The following is a 19,207-nucleotide window of genomic DNA, read 5'->3' on the forward strand; positions in this document are numbered from 1 at the left end:
GGTAAAGCTGCTATCTCCGCCTGTACTTCGAATTCATGAACGATGCCGGACTTTTGTGCTGCTTATGGATGTAAGGGCTACTAACTTTTCATGCTCATAACAAATGTGGTGCATTAACACAAAGTTAACACAACCAGGGATAAAAAATTAGCAAGCAAAAAGTCAATAGTCCAACTAAAACAAACACTAATCACAATAATGGTAACTTAAAATTAAACAAAACATCAACATCTAAACCTTATAAGTCCATTTGTGTTTTCTACAGCAATATATTTACTGAACATTCAGAAATAATGTTTTATAAAATAAGAAAATGCAATGTTTCTCTATCATTTACATAACAATTAAACAAGTCAATATAATAAACAGTTGTTGTTTTAAACATTGTGTGAACATTAAAACATGACATTGTCATAACGTTTAAAAATGGTAAAATGTAACATTCCTCTAACGTTCAGACAACCCAGAAACGTTCTTGGAACTTAAAAAAACTGAACACTTTTAACGTTGGCAGAATGTTTTTGGGAACATTGGGAACTTTCAGGGAACGTTCTTAGAACTTTTTTCTTCTAGCTGGGATTGTGAACAGGTTTTAATTTTTAAAAATGTTTAAGGGGTTCCCAGACAGAGTTTAGATTAAGCCAGGACTATTAGGACAATTAAGTTGTTTTTAAAACATACCTTAAACACATTGCTGTGCATCTTGTAACAAAATTGTATTTAAAATTAGGTCAGGGCAAGCTGTTTTTAGTTGAGACAACTCAAACATGCATTTTAGTCTTAGACTAGTCTGTTTGGGACTAAATTGGGACTAGTCCAAAACCTCTGAGAAAATTATATGTTACTATAAAGTTTTTATAAAAATGTAAAAAAAAGTGGGCAAACTAAAAGTCTGTCCTCTGTACTACTAATAAATAATATTTTTTTTTAGTATCCGTTTTATAATGTACACCCTCAACTGAAATGGAACCATCTAAGTTTTGGGGAAGGAAATGTTGTGCTGTGATTGTCCACGTGTGTCAATGGGTGACTCCTCTGTGCCAGATCGGCATGACTAGACTCACAGGGACGCGACGCGCAACGCGCATCACATGATCTTGTTGTAGCAACACAAGTTTCCAAGGGGAGGTGACCGCAGAGACCCTAGTGAGTCAGAGGATGAGACATAAGGCATGTGCGTCTTTGCCCGACGCTGCGCAGACTGATAGGCACATGGCATCACAGTGCCGCGAGACCAATTCAAAAGCAGAGTTCTAAATCACTCTCGCGGTACTGTGATGTCATATCGTTCTGCGCAGCGTTCCGAGAAGTCGAACACTCCCATTCTATCCATCACTGCGTATAAGCCACAGACACAACTGACTTTTATGTCAGGCATCTTGCAAATGAATTGCAGATATTTTAGCTTAACCAGCAGGAGTTATGCATTAGTGTTTGATGAATCATCATGCACATCTGAAATTTAACTTTGCAGTTTGTATTAGAGCACAGTTAGATCTTTTTTCGTCATTTTAATGGCTGGGGATGTGACGGAGGCAGTTTGGGATCTGTCCTCTGCAGAAGAGTCCTCTCCGGTCTCTAAGCTCTCATTCAGCCTGCAGAAGCTCCAGTGTCAGGATGGGTGAGTCTTGCAACTATTTAAAGGTTTTCTATTTATTAGTGCACACTTAAAAATACATTAAACATTAAAAGCAAATTCTAATATAAAAATGTATTAATAATAATTATTATACTATTATTTAATAATATTACATTATATTTGTATTATTATTAAGTATGTTATGTTATAATAATGATATATAGTTTATTATTATAATGTTTATTATAATAATATCATTATCACACAAATAATGGTACTAATAACTAACATAGCCTATAGTATATTATTTATATTTTGCAAATACAGGATTGATATATTCATATGATGAAATCATTAATATTTTTATAATGCATAAGTGTGACAGAAAATAGCTCGACCCCCCGGAGAAAGCTTGTTTTGACACCTGAAAGGATCAGTACACCGAGAGAGACGCCAACAGGTCTGGACAAGAGTTTCTCTCTCTCTCTCTCTCTCTCTCTCTCTCTCTCTCTTACACACACCCACACACACAATAGCAACTAATGAATGTTTACACTACTTACAGTGTATACCAGTAGGCACTAGTGATCTTTGTCAAGCAGAAAGTAGAATGAAGACATTTGCATACTAATAATATATTTTTTATATAAATAAGTAGGCTATTGGTAGAGCCCCCTGGAAAGATTTGTGTTCCCATTTAGCTAATTTGCCCTGGCAACGCAAAGGTCATGGGCTTGATTCCCAGTGAACACACATTATGATTAAAACGTATACCACAAATGCATTTTAAATTCCTCACATAAAAGCATCTGCCAAATGCATTAATGCAAATGTAATAAAAATGGCCACTGGAGATCAAATCTGATTATTTAATCCTGGTATATTTTTTTTCAAATTGTCCCTTCTAGTCTCTGCAGTGAGAAGACGAAGAGCAAGGTAATGAAAAACATGCACATGGTAATTAGTAAACTGTGATGATCACATGGTTGAACAAACTATCATACAGTACATCTTTCTCTGCTTTCAGCAGAAGTCTTTCCCCTGAATCCTCTTTAAACAAGGTAAGACACATGCACTGACCAAACCTGATCTATGATACAACCGTAAAGTTTAAGGAATTCCTGGAATGAATGTCAAATGAAAAGACACTTTATGTGCAAATAAATAAAAATATTTTACTGTATTGCCATTTATTTATTTATAGTTAAATGGCTATAAACAAAACAGATCCACAATTAATAAAAGTAAATATAAGATTGTATCTGATGTTGTTTCTATTTGTATTGGATCAGGAGATCCAGTCAAGACGTCTTCAGAGGGAACTTCATGCTAATAAGGAAAATGAGCGAGCTGTTGTCAGTAATAGTTATTTTACTTTGTGCTAAATAGCTAAACATTACTCCAAATAATTTTTTTTAACTAAATTGCCATTTAAAATATTCAGGTAATTCAGTTTGTATATCTTTCATGATATTTTACACTGCACTTTTGAACTTGGCAGTGTTTATAACTGTTTTTTTCTGTCACCTGTGCCTCTCACTTATGTTGACCATTCCATTGCTGTTGCATTGTGGGTAATGTAGTTTGCATTGTCTAGCAGAAGAGACTGCGGGTGCGGCTGTCTAGCAGATTTTCAAGTGCATCGGAGAGGTCAGAACCAGCACGTAGAAATGGGAAACAATACTGCAATGATCCAGAAGATGACGCCAGTTATCCAAAGGAGATGGATGCGATAGACCCGATGGTGAGAGTAAAATAAACATGCAAATGTGCTTCAATTATTAGTATTCATTTGTGCACATGAATATTTGATCTGTCAGTGTGTTTCCATAGGCTGCTGTGAAGTTTTGTAGAATGAGGTCACAGAGAAAAGCTCCTCCCATTAATATAACCGAGGCCGCCGTCGCTGACCTCACCCTCATAGGGGACTTTAGTAAGGTACATTTAGGTCTTTAGAGAGGTAGTCCATCAATAATAGCTAATAACCATGTATTCAGTTTTGATACAATTGTTTCCATAGCAACACTTACTTCCTGTTGAAAGTGTCGGCCATCAAGAGCTTCACTGTGTCAGTGCACACACAGTAAGAAATTGGCTGAACTAACATAATGTCTTATCATCACAAACCTTCAATGTTTATTTAAATGCTTTGGTCTACTCATGACTTGCAGGTGGCGTCGCTGATCAAGGGTCAGTTTGGTCTGGCAGTTGATGACTTCCTAATCATCGACTGTCGTTATCCATACGAATATCAAGGTGGACATATTAAGGTATTTAAATATAAGAAAGTGTTCGTAACTCACAAGCATTAAAGTTCTAATAAAATCAAAACCGACCATTTTTATTTTTTAATGTCATATTGCAGTGTTTATTATTATAAGTCTTTTTTTAATTCACGTGCTCTCATGAACTTCAATCAAAATCTAAAAATGTACTTCCAACCTCTTGTGGCAGCAGATGCGAATAAAGCGTTAAGCATTAGTGATTTACTTGTTAAGTCGATGCAAAGACGCGACAGACATCCGATTCGTGCGAATGAGGCGGCATAAATGACACGACGTAAATGACGTGATTTGCGCAAATGACGTGGCACAAATGAAGTGTTTTGTGCGTTTAAGGCATGTAACGAGTTGAAAAATCTAAACTTTGGCAGGTTAACCAATCAGGAGCTTGCTTTAGTAGTGACGTGATTACGATGTAGCAAGGCAAGCGGAGGCAGGAACTCAATTTGAGACTACAAGCTAGCTAAAGCCGCCAAACTGCGCGTATTCGTGTCTGAATTTCACACGCAATTGTCTCAGCCTTCTGCCAGTTCCATTATTGAATGAAGCGCCTACTTTTCTATATCTCCTCAAAGCACAGTCGAAAACACAAGCCACGGCCACTGTTTTCCTTGCGCGATATTTTGTTTCACTCGAAAATACGCCACAATCCGGAAGTAAAGACAATCGTGACTTCCGGTTCATGGGGACTTTAAACTTTTCTTTTTAGTGTTGACATATTTCCCTTTCGAAACAGGAAGTTTCAGGAGGACGTTTCTAAGTGCTTGTCATGTTTTCTAAATAGCCAATAGCTTTTGGTTTACATCACAACAGTAAAGCATGATTTCCTGATTGGTGGTTTGCTGCAGGAGGTATTGAGGGAGATACATTTTAGTTTGCTAAAAAGTAATTTTGTCAATGGGCACGCTAGAATAAAAATGACCTCAAAGCTAATGTACATAGACATATGACATAAACTTAATTTGAATTTCAACCGTGTCTTCAAATGTGTATGTTTGCACAGGAATAGTCAGGCTCTTATTGTGTTCTCTCTTTAATACAGGGAGCAGTAAACCTTTACACTGAATATCAGATCCAGCAAGCTGTCGCCCAAGCATTAGAAAGGGCTAAGCTTCACCCCACAGGAAGCTTCTCCTGGGGGCACCAACCATCTGACTCCGTTGCAAAAGAGGAGGGGTCATCGCCACGGAAACTTATAGTGTTCCACTGCGAGTTCTCATCTGAAAGAGGGCCACATTTGTAAGATAACCTAAAGAGACGTGTTTGTCTCTCATAACATGAACACGTAAAAGTGATACAGTGATATTTCTTACCTGTTCAACAGGTGTCAGTATCTGAGGAGGTTAGACAGATGTCTAAATGTGTATCCAAACCTGCACTATCCCGAGCTTTACCTTCTGTTGGGTGGTTACAAACACTTCCACAGCTGCTATCCGGTATAACACATTATCTGTGCATTATTTCCCTAAACATCATATGTATCACAGCATGCACACTAATCTCTCTCTCTGTCTCAGGACATGTGTGACCCCTGTGGATATGTACCCATGCATCACGAGGACTACCAGGGGCAGCTGCATGGCTTTCGCAGGAGAAGACCCACACGTCAACGAAGAAGACGGCCGATCAGAATTCATCAAAGGACGACACAATAAACATGAATTTACTTATAGACATCAGCTGCATCACAATTTGTATACTTCTATGCACTAAACCAGTGGCTGTCAAACTGGGGGCATTGTGCCAAGGGTGCCCCAGTTTTATGACCTTTTATAAAATGCATTAATTTCTCGTCAATTCTGTGTAATTAAAAATCAGAAAAAAAATGCTACTAACCCTCAGCACCACATTGTATAATGCAATATGTTTTGTTTAATTACAATTTTAAGTTTTTAAGAAAGTTTTATAAAAATATGGTAGCTGGTTTAAGGTGCCAATAGCTGGTTTTAATCTGACCAGCTAAGTCCAGCTAGACCAGCTTAAAAAATGACCAAAACACAGTTAGACCAGCTTGCTACAACAGCAAAACCATCTAAAACCAAGCTGGTAGACCAGCTAAAACCAGCTTATGCTGGATTTTTCAGTAGGGCCGTACACTAGGGAGGTCGCACCCTGAAAAGTTTGAGAACCACTGCACTAAAGTATGTACTTCAATGCAATTGGAATATGCATACTTTTTTAGATTTTAGCTACCTGTAGGTATGAATGTTTTATTAAAACTATTTTGTAGTTGTGTCTCAAGGTTATTTTATTGTTATCTCAGAAAGACGTGCACTATGATGTTACACACTGTATAGTATGCACTACTATTAATAAAAAAAACAATTAGTACTCTCAAAGTCTTTTTCTTTATTGCCAGTCACTTAATAATCAATAAACAATACAATAATCACTTAAATATCAACAATATCGTATAACAATCTGTTGAACACATAAAGACAATTTTAAATGAAAAATTTAAGTTAATAAAAATAAAAACTAGCATGAGATTCTTTTACAAATAAATGTTTACATTCTAACAAAAACGACGCTCAAGGTCGAATCGGAGCATCAGATGTAGTGACGTAAACGCGCGTGGGCTTTAATTTCCCCTCTGATTGGTCGCGCCAACCAGGAAGCGTTTCCTTGCAACTTTCACAAGCAAGCAACGACCTCCAGATCTCCCGACTTACATCCGATCTGCCAGCATCTCTGATCCGTTTCCTGGGTCCGTATCTCCGTTATTCGGTACGAACCCTCCCGTTGCATCTTAAAGCGTGTGCACGCAGCGACATGGCCGCGTATAAGCTCGTGTTGATCCGTCACGGCGAAAGCTGCTGGAACCAAGAGAACCGATTCTGCGGCTGGTTCGACGCGGATCTGAGCGAAACCGGAGAAGAAGAAGCCAAGAGGGGCGGGCAGGCCCTAAAAGGTGACAGTGTTTGAAATGCACCCCTTATTAAACAGACATATCCTACTGTATGTCTTTCTTGCATTGCATCATGCATTGTGTAACTTACACCATATGAGACCACTGCGACACTGCAGGTCTGAAGAGATGCATGCTCTCTGCACCGACCTGCAGGTGTATTTTTGTAAATAAGTGGTCCGGGGTTACCTTCTTTTATATAAGAAGTGTTAAATGATTTCGATGTGTATTTCCTTTTAATGTTTTTAATTCATTTCAGCTTCTTATCTTTGTTCCCATTCTATAAATATTAGCAGCCATTTATAAATATCATCCAAACTCGCTTGTCCTCCGCAGAGACATGGGAGACTGCAGCCCAACCCAATATCTCAGGCTGAAGGCAGGGGGTGCAGTCCATCATAACAAAAATTTAAATTATACGCATCTGACTTTTCTCTTCCAGATGCTGGATATGAGTTTGACATATGCTACACGTCCGTCTTGAAGCGAGCTATCAGGACCCTGTGGTTGGTGCTGGATGGCATTGATCAGATGTGGCTGCCCGTGCATCGCACCTGGCGTCTGAACGAACGCCACTACGGGGGTCTCACGGGACTCAACAAAGCCGAGACGGCAGCCAAACACGGGGAGGCTCAGGTGAAAATTTGGAGGCGCTCATATGATACCCCTCCTCCATCCATGGACCCTGACCACGACTACTACACCAACATCAGTAAGGTTAGTATGCTTTAACGGTGATCTCCAACAGACATCTTGTGCTTTAAGTGAGGCTTGTTTTGAGACTATGGTACAACACTGTCACGTTTTGCTGCAGGATCGTCGATATGCTGACCTTACGGAAGACCAGCTGCCCTCGTGCGAGAGTCTCAAGGACACTATTGCTCGCGCGCTGCCGTTCTGGAATGAGGAAATTGTTCCTCAAATCAAAGAGGGAAAGAGAGTCCTTATCGCTGCCCACGGCAACAGCCTGAGAGGCATCGTGAAACACCTGGAAGGTGAGAAACTATGTCAGATGACACCCGAAAAAGTAAAGCATACTGATAAGAGATTGATATATTATATGGGTTTAGTTAAATATATAAAGATTTAATTGATCTGAACACCTCTTATGTATGACACATGTTTGTTTTTCAGGTATGACAGAGGAGGCGATTATGGAGCTGAACCTGCCTACAGGAATCCCCATCCTCTATGAGCTGGACAAGAACCTAAAGCCTGTGAAACCCATGCAATTCCTGGGAGATGAGGAGACTGTCCGCAAAGCAATGGAAGCTGTAGCCGCTCAGGGCAAGGCCAAGAAATAAACAGAAGCGTTGGATGTTTGGTCTCGTAACAATTCTCCCCAAAAACCACAATCAGAGAACAAGTCTAGTACCAAACCAATGACCAATAATACATTTATTAATGCTATAAGCATATAACTGGGACCATCTTACTGTAATAAAACCTTTTACATACAGTTATCGCAGTCACTTTAACCCCTTGAGTATGAATATATTAATTACAACTGAGCCACAATAAATTTAGGAGATATTTTAGCTTTGAATAGTCTCTGCGCTGAACGTATTTAAAAGATGGTACATGTGTTTTATCTGTGATGGCATGGCTTTGACTGTATCCAGGCAACAGCTTATATTAATGATGTGGTGGGTAGCAGAAATGTGTGATTCATGCATAATACCGATGTCCTATATATACGCCCACAGACACGCTCTTTAAAATATTCCTTGCTTTAAAGCACTGAAAAGATATTCCAAAACTGCGTTTAGGATTCGTGATGTAAGATTTAATGGTAATTAACAGAAGATTATATTCCTATGAGAGATATTTATGAAAAAGATGGATTTTTTTGTCTTTGGTCTAGTTATTGCACTGTAACTATATGTTATATTCATGCTGTTGTCCATTTCATTTTCACTGTATTTTGACCAACGTATTGATGTATTCCACAAACATTCATCTAAGAGTGATTAAAAATTGATATTCCTCTAGAATAAAAATTTTCACATGCTGTCTTATCCTTTGCGTGCAATTTCGGAAATAAATACTGTGTTTATTATTTTCACTTGACTGAAAGATGGTGTTTTACTGTATGCTTGTTTACATTAGTAATGTGCAATCGCAATAAATGTTGGCCAACCTAAGCAGAAATAAATGTTGCATGTGTTTTATTTGATTCTTTAGAAATAAAATAATTGCCTAGCATTATTTCACACATCTGACATACATTTTAAAACATAAATATGCTGCTATTTCTCTTAAAAACGTATATAAACATTAAGAAATGTGCTCAGATATGGGCATAAACATTTATGTTTACAATGGCAAAAAAATAAATGATGAAATTAGATTTTCTCATATTAAATGTTCTACTTTAAGGTCATTTAAAAAATATCTTCATAAAATAAATGTAACTGATTTCTAAAATGTTATCAAAAATAATGTCATAATAAAATTGTAGACAAAAATATGAATTTGGAAATTGTAGAAATTAACTGGAAAATGTGTAGAAAGTACGTTTCATTTATTTATAGTCACAAACATTCAAATCATAATACTAATACATAAATAAATGTGGGGAAAAAATGAGTGTTTAGTACTAATGACTTTTTAGTAATGAAAAATTTCTTGATGTACTTTGTACACGAATGAGATAATTTCGTTTTTATTTACTGCCACAACAAAGATGGCGCTCTCTGTGTACCACACATTACAAATTGACCAATCAGTGCGCAGTTTGCCCTCGGACTAATAGCCAATCAGAAGGCAGCTGTCGCTTCTTGAAAACATGTCGCCCATGAAGCTGTGTGTTCCAGGTGGGTCACTGTTATTAACTCTTTATCTTCTCATTCTTTACTGTTTATTGATATACTCTTAGCGTGACATATATGTTATTCACCTATGCGCTACCTGACATTTTATGAACTTTGATCTCGTTGGTTAACGTTTACAGGAGTTTGAGCGCTGCCGAGCTTTTACACGTGCAGTTCAGTGGGTGTTGCATTGGTCTGCTGAAATAGCTGCGCGCGCAATACGGTTGTGAAAGTTTTAGCATGTATATAAACATCCTCCGCAGTCACATATCTCGGTTTTGCCGTCGTTATTTAGTTGGTTTGGTAGTATTGATTTACTACTTTACTACGCGGGAGTAGTTCTCAGGGTGTAAACGGGGTTTAAAGACTCGTTTGGCGAGCCCCGCCCACCGCTTTGGGCGTGAGAGCTGCTGTCATGCATACTCCTCTGACAGGACTGTATTATGTGCCTGTACAAGAACTTGGCAACTGATCAATGACTCCAGCTGTTTTCAACAGCAAATCTTCCCTGAAACCAAATAAGATTGTCTGTTTTAAGAGTTTCACTTTTTAAAGAAATGTCCAACAAAAATCGCGTTACATTTACAAGAATAGTGCGTTACTGTAACGCTGTTACACGCTCATGATTGGATTTTCAAACACAAAAAAGCCTGAACTGTGTTGTTTAACTTGTGAAAATGGCAATATTGTATTTTTTAAGCGTTAATTGTCTGGTTTTTTTTGTACAGGTGAAAGGCTCTGCAGCACGGAGGACTGTATCCCCGGCACCGGCACGTATCTGCGGCACGGCTATGTCTTTGCCTCTCTTGCGGGGTACGTACTGAGGAAGAACGAAGGAGAGGAGGTTAGTTCGGTGATTTGCTTTTATGTTGGACACAAATGTTCGGTAGCAACTTTATAAAATGTGAGAATTGAATATGAACATTTATAGGAGAAACTCAATGTCTGCCTTTTCCTTTTTAGCTTCCAGTGATTTCAGTTGTTAGAGAGACAGAAGCACAGCTTTTGCCTGACGTCGGTGCCATTGTCACCTGCAAGGTGAGCGTCTGAAACATGACATCATTATTAGTGTATCATGCCATATCTGAATCACTGTAATAATGAGATGACTATATGGTCAGATTTCATTATGAGCTGTTCATCTCCTCACATGGAGAAGATATTTGTTTCTTTAGCCCGGAATACACTGCACAATTTTTGCCTTCCTATAAGATAATTACCTTATCACACTGTTCGACTGTTCGTTGCGCAACGTCACCAGCATGCGCTCGTGGTAAACAAATACCGGCGAGCAGGTCGTAGCAGCAAACACACTGTGCGGTGATCATGCCGAATTTCTGACACTGTCAGAAAGCTATCCTAAGCTATCTTTGGACGCAAGACCGGAAAAACGGCTGTCTTTGAACCACTCTCATTGTACAACATAGGACCACCGATGAAGAGCCATGATTGTTTCACGATAGCAATCTTTCGTCTGGGACAGCCAATAATCGTGCAGTGTATCCCGGGCTTTAGGCACTTTTAACATCCAAATTAATCTCTGTGTGGCTTAAAGGGACAGATTACCCAAAAAATTTAGTTCTGTCATTGTTAACTCCCCCTCATGTTCTTCCCAACTAGGGTTGCAAAATTGTGGGAATTTTCATGGCTGGAATCTTTCCATGGGAATTAACGGGGAATAAAAAAATCCCTACATTTTCCAGGCTTTGCCTACCACAAAAGCCACACTTGCTGCATTTGAGCATTTACTACATCAAGTCTTGATTATGTTTTCATAAGCATTGATAAGCTATCATGTAGCTAGCTTTCTTCTACATTCAGCTAGCCAGTTTTCTGTTATCATACAAAATTTCTGTTCCACCCAAAAGTTTGGAAAGATTACAATTAAATTTTTTTGAAAGAAGTCTTTTATGCTCATCAAGCTTGTATTTATTGATACAAACTCCTTTTGAAATCATTAATATTCGAATGAGTATTTTTGATCAAATAAATCCACTGCTTGATGAGCATAAGTAACAGGATTCTTCAAAGCCTTGTTTTACCTTGCATGCATGTCTGCTTTTGACCAAAGAAAATGTTCATTTATGTTTGTATATAATATAGTTTATATAAATTTCCCAAAATTTTCAGTTAATTCCCATTAAGTTTACAATTCAGAAAATTTCCAAAATTACCCAGGTGAAGTTCCCATGAAAAGTTTCCAGAAATTTACAGGAAACTTTCCGCCCCTTTGCAAACCTATTCCCAACCCAAATAATTTTCTTTCTTTTGTGGAATACCATTCACTTGAAAACATGAAACCTAATAACGAAAGTCACATGGGTTTGAAAAAAAAACAAAGGTGTGTAAATGATGACGATTCTTCATTTTTGGATGACCTGTACATAATGTTTCTAATTGTGTGTGATTTGTTGTGCACAGGTAACAAGTATCAACCCAAGGTTTGCTAAGGTTCACATCTTATATGTGGGGTCGACACCACTGAAAGATCGCTTCAGAGGCACTATCAGGTATACTGATGTTTTAAACACAATAAAATATAGTTTAGCCCCTTAATTCTGTTTAATTAATTGTATCAAATATCTGTGTTCCAAAGATGAAAGTCTTAAAAAGCATAAAATAAGCAATTCCATGCCAATGACAACTTTACCAAAAAATGAAGTTTTTACCAAATGTTTTTAACCATACTGATACTCTGATGTAAGTATTTGGTGGCTTAAATCTCTGGTCTCTGTTTTACATTTTAAGTCCAGATTTCAGAATTGTCACACCCATAACGTTGTTTCTTCCTCATAAATTCACACAAGAAAAAAAAATACATATTTTCTTTTCTTTGAAGAGTCACCCCTTCTCCATTTTTTGGATATTATTGCTTCTGATTTGTGCAATTTTAAATTTACAGAATTCCTTCAACTTGAATGTCACACAAATACTTGTCACATCTATAATGCGTGCATGTTTTCCCTCATCTTAAATAGAAAACATGAGTGTAGACTGATATTTTTCTGATGTTTGGAATATAAACAGATGGTTCGATAATTTGGTAATAAACGCATTCTCTGGGGAATTTAAAATATTAAAATTTTTGACTGAAAATGTCACATCCATAATGCTGGAATTGCTCATATTTGATATGTGCATTATTAGTATAGAAGTAAAAATGTAACCTTCCCAATTCTTGTTTTTATCTCTCCAGAAGAGAAGATGTAAGAGCGACAGAGAAAGATAAGGTGAGTTTAATTGGTAAATTGTAGAAAGAGAAATGTCATGTTTTGAGTCGATTGTTGACATTTTTTTTCATTTTCTTTTCAGGTGGAGACGTACAAAAGCTTCAGGCCAGGAGACATCGTCCTTGCTAAAGTCGTATCCTTTTAAAAGATTTTAAATCTCTGAGAGTCATTTTACTGAATGAGTCCTTGGATATTCTCAATGGGTAATTTACAGGGATGCACCGATAGGATTTTTTTGGGGCCGATACCGATTTAAACAGACAACTTCTGGCCGATACCGATATTAAACGCTTGTATACAATATTATACAGTTGGTCTATTAGCTGGTTTATTTCTACATCAAATTATTTTTACTGAACATGGATTGGATCTAATTAACATTCAACTGACCAACATAATAAGAGAGGCAAAACAAATATAATAAGACAGCATGACAACCTTCAAAGGTGGTTTTTGCTGCTCAGCATTTATTTTATTAACAACATTAACTTATTTTTTACATATAATGGATTTCTTTATGCAGTTAATTAATAAACAATCGGTATCAGCCTTTCTCATGCTATTGCCGATATGCCAATGGTTTCAAATCGGCCGATAAATATCAGCGGCCGATACATCGGTGCATCACTAGTAATTTATCATTTTGTGAAACCTTTTGAATATAATAATTGCTTGTTGTCCATTTTGATGTGTCTATCCTTAAAGAATGTGTAGTTATTGTTTGTTACAATTTTGCATTAAAGGAAACATATCATGAAAAATCAAACTATGGAAAGAAATAAAATTCAGAGAGTTCAGATGTAAAACCCTCTAAGTAATGTAGCATTTTTTAACAAGCTTTCATGTTGTGGTTCAGTAATTAGTCAGTAATTAAAAAAATTTATTTTCACAAATGTCTCTTTAGTTTGATATTTAACAAATTGGAAAGCTTTTGCAGCGAAACACATTCTCAACATTTTTTTTTTTGAGTAAAAGGCTCAAAACTTCCGTCAAAATCCCAATATATTCGATACACCACCTTTAACTGAGTGCACCTTGGATTTTGCTGAAAATCATTGTGGTGATTAATAGATCCTCCCAAAAAAACGGTATTTCTGAATGGCCAGAGGCCGGGATTAAGCGGATTTTAAGTGCTTGATGAACGTATAATGCGTGCAGAGAGCATTTGGTCAGTATCATTATCTCATTTTTGAAAGAAGGGGCGTTTAGAAGCTTTTGCATCTGAGCTCTTCAAAAATGACCTGACTCCTATAATAGCTTTATAATGCGCGACTCCTGTTAAAAACTCTTGTATCTGAAAGCGTTTTGACCCTTGACCTCAGCCCTCAGATCTCTTTAGGTGACGTGCAGTCGAACTACCTGCTAACTACAGCTGAGAATGAACTGGGCGTGGTGGTGGCCCACAGTGAGGCTGGTAAGGGGCTGTTTAATGATAAAAAAGACTAAAATAGTGTAAATAATCTCTATTTTACTCACGCGTTGTTCCTCGGATGTTCACGCAGGCGCTCAGATGGTTCCCATCAGCTGGTGCGAGATGCAGTGTCCACGCACACACGCTAAAGAGTTTCGCAAGGTAGCGCGGGTACAGCCGGAGTACCTGCAGGCCTGAGCCACGCCCACCAGGTCCTTTAACCACACCCACTGGAACACACAGCTTCAAAGACACGCCCTCTTACTTTACTCTTGTAGATTTCTCTGTCAGATTGTGTTTGTGAATGTGGATTTTATTCTTAACAGGTGTAATGCGTATGAAGTGCACACTGATAAATTGATTTAAAACCATTTCTAAAACCGTAGGAGCAATGATGACATAAGAATAACATTTTACTATGATAAGAATGTAGTAGTGTAATGAAACAGGCATTTATAACATTTTGGGTGTGATGCAATGTCATATGTGAAATTGTTTTAGAGCCTCTACAAACATCCCAGGATGTTGGTTATAAGTGAATCTTATGAAAAAAGTCTGGTTTATAATTTTACCTCAGAATCAAGAAAAAAAAGTCTTTATAAAAAGACAATGAAGCCTTTTTAAGACCATCAGTGTTTGACATAATTTACAAAACAGTTTAGCACATCTTTCTCCTAATTCTCATTAAAATATTACTGTTTTACATTTGTTTAAACACTAGTATTTGCGTTATAGTTTTGAAAATGAAATTATATTGCATTACTGTAATGAGAATTGTGGGTGAAGAGTTATTAATTGTCATGAAAAATTCACTATGAAGAAATGAGCTTATCCTAAAAATAGGCTTTGTTTTGGGGTAAAACATGGTTTTGTGAGAATGTAAACCACCAATGATACTTATAAAAGTAAAATGGTGTTTTTTAAACCATCCAGGTCATTTGATTCATACAGTATGAGATCCATAAACAACAAACCTGAATTTATAAGAAATGTCACAATCGCATTTCAACAGAAAAACATGCTGGAGAATCTTTGGAGAAAATCTGAAGTGAAGTTACTTAGGTTATTTTGGCGGCACTGTTTTCAAACTCTTGGCACATGGACCATTCGGAGATGTTCGAGTTTCTTTTTGCTGCTTTTATTCTTGGAATATGTTTCTTTATTTTCATACTTTTACTTTGTTCTGTCACTTTGTAACTGTTTTGAAAGGTCATGTGTTTACAAGAGAAAAAATAAAGCATCTAACAAAAGAAAAGTTCACGCTTGGCTTTAATGTAGCATTTTGTCTATGATAAATAATAAAGCACTGATTTTATCTCTATATTAAAAAATAAACACTGCAAACCTCAAAAATATTGCTCAATATCACTGAAGACGACATTTAAAGAGCCTTTGATGACATATTTAATTCTTAGGAGTTAATTACATCTTAACATTTTCATCCAATTAAATTAATTTAGTGAAGACTGGTGGTTAAATATCAAAGACTCTTCGGTAGTTTGCATTTTATTTACAGGTAATTGTTATCACAGGTCATAAATGATTGAGATTAAGTAGTTCACAAAAAATTATTGACATGGTTTACTCTTGCTCCTTTCTTTCCAAATCTGTAAGCTGTTTTTTTTTGTAAATTTTAAATAATCTTAATGGCCACAGCTGTCAACCTAAAAATGTAATTGCAGTCAATACAACAGCACAAATTTCAATTCTTTACATAAAGCAATAATTTAGTATTCTAGTGCCCTACATTTATACTGTTATGGTGTTCTTCTGTATATTCTGGAGATTGACTGATATAATTGCTATAAACTTAAAATAAATTCCCATAAAAATGTGTAACAACCTGAGAAAACAAAAAAATTGTGTGCCAATTCATCTCAGTCATCAAACCGTATCGACTTCCGTGCGTTCACATCAATTGCGAACTTCTTATTGGACGGAGGTGAAAATCCCAACCCGGTTCCTCTACTCCCGAAGTCCATGTGTCGACTCTGCGCACGCTCAAATTCTCCCAGAAGGCCTTGCTGTAAAGTCTGTTGACCTTCAGTTCCTAGGGCCATGTTTGCCCGCCCAGCACTTCCTGTGATTGGCTGGCTGCTTTTTTTAAACCCGCCCATCAGTCGCAGGAACTTAGCTTGTCTTTCAGAGCTGTCAAACTGAGCTGTGCTCCACTGGCCGACATTCTAGAAATACATGAATACAAATTAGATTCATCCACGTAAGTGAACAATAAACAATTATCACATCACAAGTGATGTCTCAGTCCGAAAACCTAGTGAGCTGCCTTGTCATGCTAAATCAAGTGTGCCTATAACTTAAAATGCAGTCTAATGAACAGTTCACATTTCATGTCTAAAACCAAGTGGAAAACGCGACCGCACTGCTTTGCTGCTTCTTTCCGAGGCAGAATTCTGAAAATTTAAGGTTTAACTGGCTGCGTTTCAGATGCGCCTGAAAAAACATTTGAAATAACACATTTGTGCATGAAAAAAAAACAAAATGTGGACTGCCTCCAAGTAGGCATCTAACTAGTGCATGTATGGTGCGTGTTTGGATGTACAGTAGGAACTGACCACTTCAGGTTGTGACTCTTGATCAATTTCCTTCTGCAGGGCGAGCCGACGAGCCTGTGGATCAGAAGATACCCATCAAAAACTTCTGTCAGGATGACAGAATGAGCTCTATGAGGTAAGACCGTTGTGTCTAAATTGGATACGGCTTTGTCATTGTCAGCTAAGGCTGTACCTGGTCTATAGAAACTTCATCCTGATTTCCAGGCTTTGCCGACAGGAACACAATATCCTCCTGATGAAACAAAGTGAGCATGTATGAGTGATACAAAAAAGCATCTTGTTAATGTTGCATTAAAATACTTACAGATTTAATGCACATTTAAGTTCTTATTCATTTATTGGTACACAGGGGTAATAAATTCAGAGATGCGCTGCAATTCAATCACACACGATTGTGGGACGATCCACAAAAATGTTTTATTGGAGACCCAATTATAGCACTTAAACATGGAAAAAGTGGAAAATGTTCATGATATGTCAAATAATATTATTATTATAATTTTTTTGTTGCTGATTTTAGGGTCAAATGTACTCTTATTATTGAGTTTTTTACCTTTTCTGTGGACTCGTTCCTGTCTTTTTTACTCCTCTTCTTTTCCACTAGCTCCTCCTTTATCTTCTCTGTGACATCATCAACCTTCACCTTGAAGTTCTTTTTCTTCTTCTGGTCTGACGACTTCACCTTTCCTATGACATCACCTGTGACGTTTGCCTTTTCTTTCGTCCCGTTCACACGTGCAGGGCCCTCATCTATGCTTTCTAATCTTTTTTTCTTCTTTTTCTTTGCATTCATCTCCTCCACGTCGTCTTCTACTGGAGCCAATTTCTTCTTCTTCTTTGTTTTTACCTTCTGTTCCACACATTCTACATTACTTTCAGTCTTTAAGCTGGTGTTTTTTTCTTTTTTCGTCTTTTTCTTTGTTGGTTCGTCCCCTGTGCATGCTTGACTTTCTTCAGTTTTTACATGTGCCTCTGTCTTTTTTCTTTTCTTCTTGATCTCTCCATCCTCTACTTTTGGGTTTCGTACTTCATCTTCAATATTCCTCCTTTTTTTCTTCTTTTTCTTGTCTATCTCTCCATTGTTTCCTACATCAACCTCTTCTTCTTTGACCTCGACTTCCTTCTTCTTCTTCTTTTTCTTTATTTCTCCAGTTTCTGTGACATTCACCTCCATCTGTTTATCTCTTTTTTTCTTCACTTTCTTTACCCTTGACTCCTCCAAATGATCTCCATCCATCTTGATTTCCATCACTTCTTCTTGAATATATTCCATCTCTTTTTTGTTCTTCTTCTTTTTCTTCTTCTGAGGAACATCATTTTCTTCTTGGCCTCTTTTACCACTGTTTATTTCCATGGGTTCTGTTTTAACAGCAGTCTTGGCAGACGCTTCACAAAACACAAGGTTGTTTTCTTTTACTTTTTCCTCTTTGATTTTCTTCTTCTTTTTCTTTTTAGTAGCATCATACTCATGTTGCTCTGACTGTTCACTTTTAACATTTGTCTGGACAGAAGTTGGGTGATACTGTGCAATATTTTTGGTTCCACCTTCCTTAATTTTTTTCTTCTTCTTCTCTTTGATCGTTCCATCGACCGCCATCTCCAGATTTAAAACTCCTCTTGTTTGATCACACTTGTCAGTTTTTGTCAGGAAAGGTCTGAAAAGTTATCTCTTGATTTTTGCATCTTCTTTATTTTACTCTCTTTTATGATCCAGGATCAGCAGGAACTTTATATAAAGGCTGAAAAATAAATATTTCTGACAGATCAATGACGTCATGTGAAGTTGTTTGTGATATAAACACAATGCATAGACATTATATAGACATAGATATTATTTATACTTATTGTATTGGTTCATGGGGAATTTATTGAATTACATTAATTTGTTTGAACAATTAATTTATTTCATTACCTTTAAAAATACACACATTCTTTTAAATAAACTAAAAGCCACAAAATATCCACTATTGTCTTAATGATCAAACAAAGCGCTGAAATGTTTTCATTTGAGAAATGCATGCAATATATTAAGCGATAATAATGCAGCAACAGCTTCATATTTTATCCATTTAGCAGCTTAAGCACAATCATGTACAAGTTTCACCAAACGAGTGATCCACGTCAACATGTTGTTTATATAATTTGTGTGTTTTAATACTTACTTCGCACGTGTGCTTGTCCTCCTTCCCTGCGACTTCAATCCGGAAGAAACCATGATTCTACTTCCTCAGCAACGCTTCCGCGCGCTTGGCTACGGTGACGCTACCGACAGAGACCGCAAGAGTGCGCAGGCGCAATTCAAAAAGTGACAGGAGACGCTTTGAAAACACTGCAAGTATATTTATTAGGATTTATTTCAAATATAGACATCAAATATAGGAAGAAATACGAGCAAATCTGTGCAAATCACG

General features: G+C 37.1%; 4 protein-coding genes across 9 annotated transcripts; 3 read left to right on the forward strand and 1 right to left on the reverse strand.

Annotated features, from left to right (window-relative positions):
- Positions 1 to 1,099: 1,099 nt before the first annotated feature.
- Positions 1,100 to 6,143, forward strand: cdc25d (cell division cycle 25 homolog d). Of its 6 annotated transcripts, none has more exons than XM_065295144.2 (12): positions 1,100 to 1,621; positions 1,957 to 2,039; positions 2,488 to 2,515; positions 2,607 to 2,640; positions 2,872 to 2,934; positions 3,177 to 3,323; positions 3,413 to 3,517; positions 3,600 to 3,662; positions 3,751 to 3,849; positions 4,904 to 5,100; positions 5,186 to 5,297; positions 5,379 to 6,143. In XM_065295144.2, exons 1-12 carry the CDS (start codon positions 1,515 to 1,517, stop codon positions 5,514 to 5,516), a joined length of 1,176 nt encoding a protein of 391 aa, XP_065151216.2. In that variant the 5' UTR covers positions 1,100 to 1,514; the 3' UTR covers positions 5,517 to 6,143. The 6 variants fall into 6 exon arrangements, with proteins under 6 accessions (XP_065151216.2, XP_065151218.2, XP_065151217.2 ...); XM_065295146.2 differs by having other exon boundaries at positions 1,101 to 1,621; positions 2,610 to 2,640; XM_065295145.2 differs by having other exon boundaries at positions 1,103 to 1,621; positions 3,180 to 3,323.
- Positions 6,144 to 6,463: 320 nt separating this feature from the next.
- pgam1b (phosphoglycerate mutase 1b) lies at positions 6,464 to 8,834 on the forward strand. The gene is made up of 4 exons (XM_065295152.2): positions 6,464 to 6,772; positions 7,212 to 7,486; positions 7,584 to 7,764; positions 7,904 to 8,834. Exons 1-4 carry the CDS (start codon positions 6,634 to 6,636, stop codon positions 8,071 to 8,073), a joined length of 765 nt encoding a protein of 254 aa, XP_065151224.1. The 5' UTR covers positions 6,464 to 6,633; the 3' UTR covers positions 8,074 to 8,834.
- A 695-nt stretch (positions 8,835 to 9,529) lies between these two features.
- On the forward strand, positions 9,530 to 15,478 carry exosc1 (exosome component 1). Its single transcript, XM_065295156.2, has 8 exons — positions 9,530 to 9,585; positions 10,311 to 10,426; positions 10,546 to 10,620; positions 12,004 to 12,092; positions 12,779 to 12,812; positions 12,895 to 12,945; positions 14,142 to 14,226; positions 14,315 to 15,478. Exons 1-8 carry the CDS (start codon positions 9,558 to 9,560, stop codon positions 14,419 to 14,421), a joined length of 585 nt encoding a protein of 194 aa, XP_065151228.1. The 5' UTR covers positions 9,530 to 9,557; the 3' UTR covers positions 14,422 to 15,478.
- Positions 15,476 to 19,053, reverse strand: knop1 (lysine-rich nucleolar protein 1). Its single transcript, XM_065295136.2, has 5 exons — positions 18,959 to 19,053; positions 17,350 to 18,535; positions 16,969 to 17,028; positions 16,797 to 16,850; positions 15,476 to 16,406 (listed from the first exon to the last, which is right to left on the reverse strand). The coding sequence occupies exons 2-5, from the start codon at positions 18,391 to 18,393 to the stop codon at positions 16,101 to 16,103; spliced, it is 1,464 nt and encodes a 487-aa protein (XP_065151208.2). The 5' UTR covers positions 18,394 to 18,535; positions 18,959 to 19,053; the 3' UTR covers positions 15,476 to 16,100.
- Positions 19,054 to 19,207: the final 154 nt, after the last annotated feature.

This window comes from Paramisgurnus dabryanus, chromosome 4 (assembly GCF_030506205.2).
Source record: "Paramisgurnus dabryanus chromosome 4, PD_genome_1.1, whole genome shotgun sequence".
NCBI classification, from domain to species: Eukaryota; Metazoa; Chordata; class Actinopteri; order Cypriniformes; family Cobitidae; genus Paramisgurnus; species Paramisgurnus dabryanus.

Excerpts from the sequence above, each read along its gene's own strand:
- cdc25d (XM_065295144.2), top strand. The coding sequence starts at position 1,515 with ATGGCTGGGGATGTGACGGAGGCAGTTTGGGATCTGTCCTCTGCAGAA. Across the intron at positions 3,518-3,599 it reads TCATAGGGGACTTTAGTAAG|CAACACTTACTTCCTGTTGA; the intron begins GTACATTTAGGT and ends TTGTTTCCATAG. Across the intron at positions 3,850-4,903 it reads ATCAAGGTGGACATATTAAG|GGAGCAGTAAACCTTTACAC; the intron begins GTATTTAAATAT and ends TCTTTAATACAG.
- knop1 (XM_065295136.2), bottom strand. The coding sequence starts at position 18,393 with ATGGCGGTCGATGGAACGATCAAAGAGAAGAAGAAGAAAAAAATTAAG. Across the intron at positions 16,851-16,968 it reads ATGAAGTTTCTATAGACCAG|GCTCGTCGGCTCGCCCTGCA; the intron begins GTACAGCCTTAG and ends TCTGATCCACAG. Across the intron at positions 16,407-16,796 it reads AAGAGTCACAACCTGAAGTG|AATGTCGGCCAGTGGAGCAC; the intron begins GTCAGTTCCTAC and ends ATGTATTTCTAG.
- exosc1 (XM_065295156.2), top strand. The coding sequence starts at position 9,558 with ATGTCGCCCATGAAGCTGTGTGTTCCAG. Across the intron at positions 10,427-10,545 it reads GGAAGAACGAAGGAGAGGAG|CTTCCAGTGATTTCAGTTGT; the intron begins GTTAGTTCGGTG and ends TTTCCTTTTTAG. Across the intron at positions 12,813-12,894 it reads GAGCGACAGAGAAAGATAAG|GTGGAGACGTACAAAAGCTT; the intron begins GTGAGTTTAATT and ends TTTTCTTTTCAG.
- pgam1b (XM_065295152.2), top strand. The coding sequence starts at position 6,634 with ATGGCCGCGTATAAGCTCGTGTTGATCCGTCACGGCGAAAGCTGCTGG. Across the intron at positions 7,487-7,583 it reads ACTACACCAACATCAGTAAG|GATCGTCGATATGCTGACCT; the intron begins GTTAGTATGCTT and ends GTTTTGCTGCAG. Across the intron at positions 7,765-7,903 it reads CATCGTGAAACACCTGGAAG|GTATGACAGAGGAGGCGATT; the intron begins GTGAGAAACTAT and ends TTTGTTTTTCAG.